The sequence below is a fragment of the Bos grunniens genome, chromosome X (genome assembly GCF_055505025.1).
Source record: "Bos grunniens cultivar Pamir isolate PY7600 chromosome X, Bosgru_T2T1.0, whole genome shotgun sequence".
NCBI lineage: Eukaryota > Metazoa > Chordata > Mammalia > Artiodactyla > Bovidae > Bos > Bos grunniens.
Window position 1 is genome coordinate 31035315 of NC_141194.1, and position 12194 is coordinate 31047508.

At 36.3% G+C, this 12194-nt stretch overlaps 1 protein-coding gene across 20 annotated transcripts in view; it reads right to left on the bottom strand.

The window, feature by feature from the left end:
* DMD (dystrophin) overlaps nt 1-12194 on the bottom strand; it is a 2667987-nt gene that overhangs the window by 1042542 nt on the left and 1613251 nt on the right. Inside the window, exon 45 of one of the 20 annotated variants that reach the window (XM_086387511.1) lies at nt 1361-3311. The exons of the other annotated variants lie outside the window; for them this stretch is intronic. Within the exon in view, the coding sequence (XP_086243637.1) occupies nt 3174-3311 (138 nt within the window). The 3' untranslated portion in view covers nt 1361-3173. Of the gene's footprint in view, nt 1-1360; nt 3312-12194 lie in introns of those variants that run through there. 20 annotated transcript variants of the gene reach the window in all.

Consider the following 12194-nt stretch of genomic DNA (forward strand, 5'->3'; position numbering starts at 1 on the left):
ACATCAAGAAATAATGAAAGCTTTAGAAACCGATGCTCTGGAAAATGTTCCTATTTTAAAATACTCAAAGGGCTGCTTAAGCTTTTTTTGGGGGGAGGGGGCAGTTCTAATCTCCAAAGGTGATCTACAGCCTGAGCTAAACCTAAAGCCATCAGATTTCCGAAGTTCAAAACATTTCAAAATGGTCCTAGCCATAGATTTTTAAAGTGACAGTTTCTAATCGTGTTATTTTAAAAGATACAAAACATACACTAGACTGTAAAAACACTATCCATATACTGAGAATATGAATTGATTGAATGATTACAAGAACTTAAGAATTTCTTGGGGCTAACAGTGAATATGTGATGAGTACAAGGGCTTAGGTTTAATTAATACTTCTGAAGAGTGACTTATCTTCAAAAGAGCCAAAATTTAAATCTGATAATTTATCAGATTATCTGGGAACATATTAATATCACCATATATGAAATGACTAACTTTCATTTGGTACACAGAACCCAGGTCTACCACATTGCAGGCAGATTCTTTACCAGGTGAGCCACCAGGGAAACCCAAGAATACTGGAGTGGGTAGCCTATCCCTTCTCCAGTGGATCTTCCCAACCCAGGAATTGAACCGGGGTCTCCTTCATTGCAGGTGGATTCTTTACCAGCTGAGCTACCAGGGAAGCCCTCAAGAAAATATTATTCATTATTTTAACATCTAAGGTTTGTCTGGGGAGCAGCTGTATCCTTGACAGACTCTCTCAAGATAGGATTTGGTATCAAGGTGAAAAGCCCAAGTTAGAGCTATGTTCTGGGTTCAATTTCCTGTGGTTTAAAAGATTTCTTAGCAGGAGATCATGCATGACAACATGTCTCAGTCTAGTTGAGGTAAGCACAACCTGCAGCACACCAGAAGTGCTCCTAAATCCATCTGTTCATTCCACCTGGAAAGGCCTAGTGCATTCTTCTACCTTTTAATCAAGTAGCGGCAGCACAAAAGATGGACACTTCAGATAAGGTCCCTTCCAGGTCTCTTTCTCTTTCAGTCCCACAGAGAAAAGATACAATAGAAGCAAAAAGCAATGAATAGAGTTTGTATTTGAGCCACTGCTAAATATCTCTGATTAGCAACAAGCTTCCTTTGGTATTTCTGTCTTAAACAGTTGCAGGGGCTGGAGTGTGAGTGTTACATAAGCTACCCCATTTATTTCATTTATCTGTACGTGTTTTGTTTAGAATAATGATGTACCATTTAGACACATGTAGAGACTCCAAAGAGGAAAAGTATATCATATATCACATCAATAAAATATATGCAGAATTAGCTATATGTGAAGTTAAATATAAAGGAAAGAATAGCTTCTTAACATACATTTTAGTCTTCATGAGAGAATTATTTAATTCTATGACTCAATGGTTAATAGTTGAGTATAATATGAAGTATTTACTATAAACTATCAATTTCTTTTTGTTTTTTTTTAACTAAGACAGCATTTACAGTGTGAAGTCTCAAGAACATTCAACTGCCTTACACAATGCCATTAAAAAATATATTAGGTCATAAACAATCTGTAAATTATTTTATAAAAAATAAAAATTATAAGAGCAAGAAAGACCAAAGAATGACAAACTAGAAATTACCTTTAAGATATGAAAATTATAAAAATATAATTTTTGAAATGCCTGGGAGGCAATTTAACATATGGGACCTAGGCCTCATCAACAGTCATGTCATCAATATATAGCATATAATTCTGTGTTTTGAGCAAGGTACATAGTTTTATTTCTCCTTTTCAGTGAGATCAAAATGACTTTGTTTTAGAATTAAGACAATGGACTATAGAATTAAGAGGATGATAATAAATTATCTCTATGTTTAATCTAAAATAACACTCAAAAATGTTTACAGATATTTTACAAAATGAAAACTGGTTTGAAATGTCATTTTTAACCTTTGTTTCAAAAACAAAATTTATCTAAATTTATTGCAGCTATCACTCAGGTAATGAATTTATTTTAAAAGGTATAAAAAGGAATCACAATGGTTTTGTGCTCATTAACATAATGCTGTCTAATTACAACTGATGAGGATAATCATGCCTTCCAAGTTGTAATATTTACTCTCTTTGGAAATAATTTCAAGAGTTCCACTGATTATTGCTGCTGCTAAGTCGCTTCAGTCATGTCCGACTCTGTGCGACCCCATGGACTGTAGCCCACCAGGCTCCCCCGTCCATGGGATTCTCCAGGCAAGAACACTGGAGTGGGTTGCCATTTCCTTCTCCAATGCATGAAAGTGAAAAGTCAAAGTGAAGTCGCTCAGTCGTGTCCGACTCTTAGCGACCCCATGGACTGCAGCCTACCAGGCTGCTCCATCCAAGGGATTTTCCGGGCAACAGTACTGGAGTGAGGTGCCATTGCCTTCTCCCTCCACTGATTATTAGCAGGCAAAAAAAAAAAAAAAAAAAAACTCAGTGTTCGTTAATAGACTAAAAAATCTCTGTGCTTTAGCTTTGCAGAAGTGGCTAGTATTCAGTATGGCCAATCATACTTTTAATAGTTTTCAGAGCAATTTATAAGTGGTTCTTGAAATAACACAAAAATTAGTGGCAATAGTAAATAAAATCATTTGTGAATGCACTATGTCTGAGGTGTGTGTGTGGTATATATTTACACACACACACATTGGAGTTTAATATTGCATAACTGAAAAATTTGCCAAGATAATTCCTGATGCATATCCATTTTTCTTTATTTACAAGATTCCTGCTGAATAGATAATGCTGTTAACAACCAAGATATTTAACTACTTTTGTGAAATACCTCAATATACAAGTAAGGGAAATAGGATGAAATGCTTATTGGTCCGTTTATTTTAGATACACTGATCCTCCTTCAACAGCATTAAGAAATATAAAATATTCTATAGTATAGGACTTCCTTATAGAAAAACACTCCATTGCTAAATCATAGAATGTTATCCTGAGGTGCAAAGAAGAATCAAGCAAAAGTTACTAGGTTCTTATTAGACTGAAAAGCATAGACATAAGGTTATAGAAAACAAGAACATAAACAATATACAGTTTTCATTCTTAAGGATCTTTACTCAAGCTAAGGTTATAAGTCGATATATGCATAAATGGACTCTTAGTGGCTTATGGCAGTACATAGTAAGTGCCAGATGATTTACACAGAGTTGAGAAGAAAAGGTGGCTTTCGTGGGTAGGTAAGGGAGGTCTTCATAGTGCCAGTGGGACTTGAGGGGCCTTGGCATGATGGATGGTATTTGTAACTTGCATGAGGGTCAGTGGTGAGCAAGAAAGCCTGGGGATGGAAAAGCATGAGATGAGTTTGGAGGGCAGTTAGTTGCAAAATTTTGGATGACACAGCTGGAGACATACAATTCAAAGCATTCAAAAGGATTTGAAGAGCAGTCCTCTTTTCAGAGGTGAAGACACAGATCCAGAGAAGCTGTATGATTTGAGCAAGTAAGAGTCCTGGCCTTTCCAAATCATGATCCATTGCCTTGAACTATTTACTTTTACTTCCCTCTTTCCTTTTATTTGTTAAAATATAAAATTATTTCATTTTGTGAAAATAATCATGTTAGGGAGAATAATGTAAAATCTTTCTATTTGGAGGAGGCATTCTGTTTCAGATTGTAATGGTGGTAGTGGTGATGGTACTAATAAAACAGATGATGGTGAAAGAGACATGGTGAAGGAAGACCTGGTGAATGGTGACAAGAGACGAAAATGAAAAGCATTCAAGATGGCCCTGTGATTTCCCTCTGTATATGTAGTGTATTTCTAGGAAAAGAGTAAAGATTACTTACTTAAAAAAACAAAAACAAAAAAGCAACAACAACAACATTAGCTATACATCAAGTGTCAGCCCAAGGAATTCCCTGGTGGCACAGTGGATAAGAATATGCCTGCCAATGCAGGGGACACAGGTTTGATCCCTGGTCCGGGAAGATCCCACATGCTGTGCTCCTGGAGCAACCAAGCCCATGCACCACAACTACTGAACCTGTGCTCTAGAGCCTCCGAGCTGCAACAAGAGAAGCCACTGCAATAAGAAGCCCACGCACTGCAACTAGACGGTAGCCTCCACTCACTGCAATTAGAGAACGCCAGTGTGCAGCCACAAAGACCCAGTGTAGCCAAAAAACAACAAAAAAGTCAGCCCATTATACAGAAAAATTTATTCATTTTTTCTACCTTAGATTTCAAGATTTTATTATGAAAGTACAAATGATGAAAATTAGCCCTTTTGTTCTAGGTATCATATAGTCCAGTCTTCATTAAACTACCTTGCTTGACTCAGAGCACTTTGACATGAGGTTAGGTCACTACATTGACACACACTGAGTTTTCTAATGGATTTTTATTCATGGTCTCTTTTGACCAAATGGAAAGCATTCACCAGGTAATGTTAGCACCGTGTGCTCCTAGGACAGTGTTTGGCACATAGTATTAAACAGTTGCTTAGTACAAGGCTGTTAAAAAAAACAATGAAATCCTCTTTGTGAATTCAATGCCATAGCCATACTTCACCTTCTTCTATTCTCCCTGGGCAGAATATAATCACTTCAATCAGAACACTCATAAAAAAGAATCCTTTGATTAATTTAACTTATGTTTTTTATGAAGTTTAAATCAAAATCATTTTGTTTGTTTCAAATATGCATTAAAAAAACCCTTTCCAATAGAGTAGTCCACTTTATTGTCTTGGTAAATATAGAATGTTGAGCATAATTTTAATCTTTGCTAATGATTGGGGCCATTAAAAAGTTCCAGAATCATCATCTCAACAATTCTTTTTGGAGTTTATTGCTGTGCATGCAGAAGGTTTAGGCCTTTGAATTTGTGAGGCGCAGCTATGGCCTGCAGTGTGCCTTATGAAAATGGCTTTCAGGAATAAACTGACATTAAGGATGCATCCTACGGTGATGGGGCTTTTCCTGAAGATCTGCATAAAAGACACCAAGCTGGCTAATAAACAATTTTAGCTTATTCCCATTTTATCACTATCTGACCTCATGTATAACTAAATATGATCTAATTTTGTTACTTGTGAATTCAGTTCACTTCTAAGTTCCACTCCTAATCAAATTTGTGAGTTAACTCTATCCTGAAAATGAGAACAAAGGAAAAAAAAAATCTCTAAAATACTTCCCTCCACCGCTCCCCCAACCCCACACACACACCTACCAAGAGAAATTGCTATTAAAGATAAAAATGGCAACCTGCTCCAGTATTCTTGCCTGGGAAATCCCATGGACAGAGGAGCCTGGGGGGCTACAGTCCATGGGGTCACAAAGAGTCTGCCACGACTGAGCAACTTCACTTTCACTTCACTTGAAAACTTCACAAAGGGACCTCCCTTACCTGGGGCATAGAATTATTTAAAAGATTACCTACCTTTCTTTCTCATTAACTGAAAACTTTTGTCAGATAACCTATATTATTTTCAACAAAGTATATAAAAAGAAAATTATTGTCTATTGTTTTTTAGATATCCCTTTTTGACTACTAAAAAATGTAAATGCATTTATCTCACAAGGAAGCTTGAAACCTTGGGGCTATTTTTCTTGTATTAAAACATATTCTCATCACTTCTTCCTCTTCAATTATTTTTTAGATTTATTCCTTGTGAAAGCATAAATAACTCCAGTTTGTCTTTGGCTGTAATGAGAAATCATAGCGTGGTGTATATCTTTTGTGATCTGTCAATTTGCTTATTGAAATATTTTTCATCTTTTCTTTGGAGTGTCTTTTGTTGCCTCCTCTTTCCTGACTAAAGTTTCTTGCCTCCTATGCATTCTTCAAAGGCTTAGCCCTTCTGTATTATTTGTTCAATTTCTCCCTTTCAGGAGCTTGGAACTGTCTTTACTTCTCTCCTGCTATCATCTCCTTCTAAGAGTTCTGTTTTGAACTGTACATCTCACTTCACCATGCTCCTTTTGCCTAGAACAATACCCCACAGCAAGTGCATCAGTTACTTTACCAGGACTATATGTTGTACCTGGTTTCTATCCAACTTTATTTTTTAAGTATTTTGAGGCAAAGATTTACTGTTCTGTATCTATTACTGCAAGTTGATGCTTTGTTGCCAGAGTTTATCAAACACGCAGCTCATGATGTGCTGTGTGCTTTGCTTAGTCGCTCAGTCGTGTCCGACTCTTTGCGACCCCATGGACTGTAGCCCGCCAGGCTGGAGTGGGTTGCCATGTGCTCCTCCAGGGGATCTTCCCAACCCAGGGATCGAACCCAGGTCTCCCACATAGCAGGCGGATTCTTTACCAGCTGAGCTACAGGGAAGCCCCACAGCTCACCATACATAATGTAATTATCACTTTTTCACCCTGAAATATGAAAAACGCTTATAACAGAGGCTTTTCTATGGTAGAGATACAGAGACATCATATATGCTTACTCAGACTGAGGTCAGGCAAGCTGGAATTGAAATCTAGGTTTTAAAACTCAATGGCTATATGACCTTGGGAAAATTAACGTCTCTAAACCTCAGGTTGGGAAGATTGCTATGAGGAGCCTTGAAGACCTGATAGATGAGAAAGTCTTGTAGCAGACTCACCACAGGGTAGGAACATAATAAACCCTCAATCCATGTTCACTGTTACTCCTGTTCTCATCTTCATCATCTCTATTACTGTTTACTCCTCTTGCAATTAGTTCCCAGAACTTTATATAAACTGTGAACCCAGCTCCTGTTGAATATTTATTGAATTATCTTATGTCTTTCTTATTTTTCTATTGCTGAAAATACCTTTTAAAAGATTCTACCTATATTCAATTGGAATTTTAAAGCTATTTTTAAAAAGCTGAAATTTTATCCCTTTGTTTAGAGATATGATCATTGTTGCACTTTTACAGATATAAAAGTCAGTGAAAACACTGATGCGCACAGTTTATTATAATTTCAAAATATAAGATCTTAATGGTATACAATGAGTAGAAGGATGATTTGTTTCTATTTATCAAAAGTAAGTTTATACGAGCTTCATATATTGTTCATAACTCATTCAAAAGTCAGGTAAATAAAGGGCTGATTGAAAAAAAATTAAATGTCTTTACTATTAAAAGCCTTATATTTAAATGTATATACACATTTTTACAAACATTTAAATTCTATGGTGTGGCGGTTTTATTTGCTTTAGAGTATTTTGCTTATAATATTTTACAGTAATAAATAGGATCATAGGCTACCTATGAAATGTAACACAAAAAGTTAGAATTTAGATGCATACTTCATTCATATTTATTTAAATGAGCAATATGGTTCAAAAAATATTGATGTAAAATACAATGCACCCCCCCCTTAGGATAAGAAAGAAAAAGCAACCAATTTTAAATGGAGCTGATAAGGCACACATGGAAATAAAAATTGGTTTGACTTATACACATCTTCCCATGCACTGAGCAATTGCTCATTTTTTTTTTTTTTTTTAAGAAAAGCTAGCTCTTCTCACATGTATAAGACCAAGTTTTAATTTTGATCAGAAATGTAAATGTCTTAAAATGTCTCAGGAAAAAACTGGAGTTTGTAAGCACATGGTTTATCACCAATAACTTACAAGAGTACTTTATCACTGGGTATAAAAAATTGATTTCAAACTCATATAATATTTAATTTAGAGGAACTACTTTCTTAGCTCAACTAAGCTGCATTTAGGTTAATTTTGGTGATTACTTTTGAACGTGGTACTTGGTACCAAGTTAACTGTTGTAATTACTTTTGAACTTGGTACTTCCCTCTAGCGGTACTGTCATTTGGAAACAGTATTACATAAGGCTTGTCTTGTTGAACATGTCCAGTAAGTTCCTTGACAGCTTTCAAATGATTAATTATGGCTCCAGTGAATGTACAGTGCACTTTAAAAGTCACTCTTTTACACATGTCTGTATATGTGTAGAGAGATGCTAATGCTAAATGAGAAATAATCAGTGACAGATATTATGCGAACTATAATGTAGGAATAAAGTGTTTCACAGCTGCCCCACACTCTTTAGCACTTAAATCAATGTAGATATAAAGTAGAATGAGAGAAGAGATTAAATATCAAGTGTTAACCCACCATTAAGTGATTTTTACTGAGAGGAATCTTTCTTCTCATGATGACTCTCTATAAATTCATTGAAAACAAAAGCACATAAGTGGCCCCTCTTGAAGGTATGTCTTACATTCTTGGTGACATTTCAATTATAATCTGAAGCTTAAGAAAACAATTGATTTCTGAAGTTCTAATGATTGATCCCTGCACTCTGAAGTGACTCTGACTACTGTTTATACATATTTTGCTTTAAAAAAAATAAACCACACTCATACTAAACAGTTTTGCTTTCATAGAATGAACACACTTTTTCAAAATACTTCTCAAACAGCTACTTACTGCTCCTGACTTAGCTTCAGATTTACATTATAAGAGAAGGCCCATTATATACATCAACACTGCAAAGTGGAGAAATTTGTTTCTACTGCTACTGCTAAGTCGCTTCAGTCGTGTCCGACTCTGTGTGATCCCATAGACGGCAGCCCACCAGGCTCCGCCATCCCTGGGATTCTCCAGGCAAGAACACTGGAGTGGGTTGCCATTTCCTTCTCCAGTGTATGAAAGTGAAAAGTGAAAGTGAAGTTGCTCAGTCGTGTCCGACTCTTAGTGACCCCATGGACTGCAGCCCACCAGGCTCCTCCGTCCATGGGATTTTCCAGGCAAGAGTACTGGAGTGGGGTACCATTGCCTTCTCCGAAACTTGTTTCTGGGCTCCAGTAAATGGTTAAGAGAAACTCCACTAGTTGTTCTGCCGGTATCAATTTCTCATAGTGCACAGTATTGCACTGCCATTACTTTTTTTTCCCCTGGTGCCTGTTCATTTAGGTCACCTTTTGTAACCAAAGAATAGGATTGAGTGTCATTTATATTTACGGGCAGAATGCAGGGAACTAAGCTGACAGGCATAGTTCTGGTACAGTATTTTGTATTTTTGTCATTGGAAAGCAATTATGGCTCACCCTCCTGAGTTCGGAGAAGGCAATGGCAACCCACTCCAATACTCTTGCCTGGAAAATCCCATGGACGCTGCAGTCCATGGGGTCTCGAAGAGTCAGACACAACTGAAGTGATTATTCAGCAGCAGCAGCAGCAGCTCCTGAGTTCAGGGTAGGGCACAGTGAACAACAACTGAGGAGGTAAAGCCAGAGACACATTTAGCAAAAGGTGGGTAGGAACTTACCATGTATATCTTCTTTCACTGACCCACTGCAGCTCACTTAATTTAGGTGCGATTTTTTTTTAATTTAGGTGTAATTTTTGTACTACATACTCTTGATGTGGAAAATACACTTTCGATCTATTGGGGAAGTTACACAACATACTACCTGATAAGTGATATTTATGGATCATTTCATTGGCTATAATTGTCTTAGCTGTTTTATTACCTCCACAGATATCCCATAATAAATGCACTGTTAGTAGCCTTTTACAAATAAAGGAACTAAAATGTGCAGAAATAAAGCACCTTGCCCAACAACATATAGTTAATAGCTGGGACTGGAAGCCAGACTCATCTGACTGTGTCCTCTAACACTAAAAGTACACAGGGCTTAGAGTTGTTGTCCTGAACTGTGTCAAACCCAAGGTCTACGTTTCTAGGACATACATTTGGTAACACTCACACTTACTAATCTGAAGTGGAATGAATAGATTCCATAACTTAGTTTGTAGAATGTTCTAAATATAAGGGATGAGTGAAATAATTTATAATACAACAGTATCTATTTAAGTTTAAAGTCCTTTTGAATGTGTAAATGTTTCCATGGTCCCATGAGAGGGCTTATGGAAGAAGTCAGATACTGGCACCTATGCATGTAGACTCCCCTTTAATGTGGACATTTTCAAATGCCAACTTAAAGCTGATGACTTGTATGGAATACTTGAGTACTAGGAGTGGCATCACTATCCAAGACCTGATAAAGGTCCTAGTTGTGAACACTGTCACTTCATTCCTGAAAAATTCACCAACTATGAAAACTATGCTTCCCCTTTCTCAAAAAAAAAAAAAAAAAACCTCTCATATAAAACCCACTTTATGTTAATCTGCAAAATGGATTTAGCCTCTAGGTGCATGTTACTATAAACAGGGTTTTCACCTACTGGAACATCCAGGGGCTTTAGAAGGGACTGTTCATACATTAATATCTCAACAAATCTGGTCTCTTATCTGTAACTATTATTACAATGTCCACTTCTCAACACAACCACCAAAAATGCCTGCCTGGTTCAAGTGAAAGATTGCATTCAAACTGTAAACAGAACAACCTCAGATGAGAACTTTAAGATTAAATGAGGAGATTATGCACAGATCTCAGTGCAGTATATTTGCACACAGTGCTGCTGCTGCTAAGTTGCTTCAGTCGTGTCCGACTCTGTGCGACCCCATAGACGGCAGCTCACCAGGCTCCCCCGTCCCTGGGATTCTCCAGGCAAGAACACTGGAGTGGGTTGCCATTTCCTTCTCCAATGCATGAAAGTGAAAAGTGAAAGTGAAGCCACTCAGTTGTGTCCGACTCTTAGCAACTTCATGGACTGCAGCCTACCAGGCTCCTCCACCCATGGGATTTTCCAGGCAAGAGTGCTGGAGTGGGGTGCCATTGCCTTCTCCGTTGCACACAGTAAGCACTGACTAAAGCGGTAACTATTACTAGACACTGAAAACTCAAAATTTAAACAGAATTACTCTAAGGAAACTTATATCAACAGCTTAAACACAATTGCAGCATGTATAGCTTAAAACTGATAAGCCTATTTGTGACACTTAAGTGATTTACATTTTTTTTTAACGTGCACCAGTGGCTGATTCATGTCAATGTATGGCAAAAACCATCACAATATTGTAAAGTAATTAGCCTCCAATTAAAATAAATAAATAAATTCTTAAAATTAAAATTAATGTGGAAAGTAGCTTTCACTTTAATTATTTCACACAATACAAATGTTTGCATTTATATACATTTTATTAGCCACATGATAGATGCAGATTTCCTCTAAAACAATCATATTAATGATTTAACAAAAAACTTGAGTTTAAAATGCTTCATTAAAAAATAAATAAAATGCTTCATTATTCATGTTTCACAACACTCATCCAAACTATTCAAGTTTAACTGTCACTCAAAGCTCCGTCCTTTTTCATGGTTATAAATTGCATTTCAGAACTTTGTGCCTTTATGCTGCCATAAGTCATATTTTATAATCTGGCATACAATGAAGGATAGTGAACAACGTTAATTACAAGGTCAGTTCAGTGTCAAAGCAGAAATTCACTGAATAGTATTTTCAGGGAAGTAGCTAGACTCTATTATGTTTAAACTCTACCATAGTGAATATTCTGTATCAGACTCAATTCATGAAGAAAAAAATTTAAGCTATATGGCAAAGTGCCTTTCCCCCCTGAAATAATGTTAATAATTGAAGGTTTTCAAAATTTTATCCTGTAAATTTCAGATATGATTAAATGTTGACTTTTTAAAGGCTGGAGATGTCAAATTCTTAAAATTATATTTTCATCTTAATTTAATGATTAAAACATACTCATGGTGTTTAATAGACCTAACCCCAAATTTCTAAATCTGTCTGATTGTTCTATCTGGAAAATATTAAATTTAAGAAAGTAGAGTGTAGAAAAGTTTATTCTGGAGTATTTAAATGACATTTTCTTTGAAATGTCAATGTTTGCATTATTTTCAAAATAAATTTATTTGAAAATTATTTTATTAGAGTCAGTAATATGCCAGAGGATAAGACAGATATGAAATTAACCTCTATCTAAAACCATAATTCCATAGTCATTATTAAGCTCAACTGAAGGAAAGAATATGAGGATAATCAAAAGAGTCAAAGCCGTTTTTAAGGTAAAAGTTTAAAATGAATGATTTCCTTCATTTTTAGTAGCAGGTTATTCACATAGACTTAAGTGGGGTTTTTAAGATGAAACACTGTGGGTATTGACCTCTTTGTGCCTCAGTTTCCTAATCTAAAGGGAAGGTGTATAGGTAGAGGACCACAGGGATCTATTTCAGCTTTTGCAGTTTATGGTATTTATAACTGCATTTTAATCAAGGGATTTATTGTTATTCCCATCTAGTAGGACATGCTTTGTCCCTTGCCCTGAGAGAGTCAGGGAC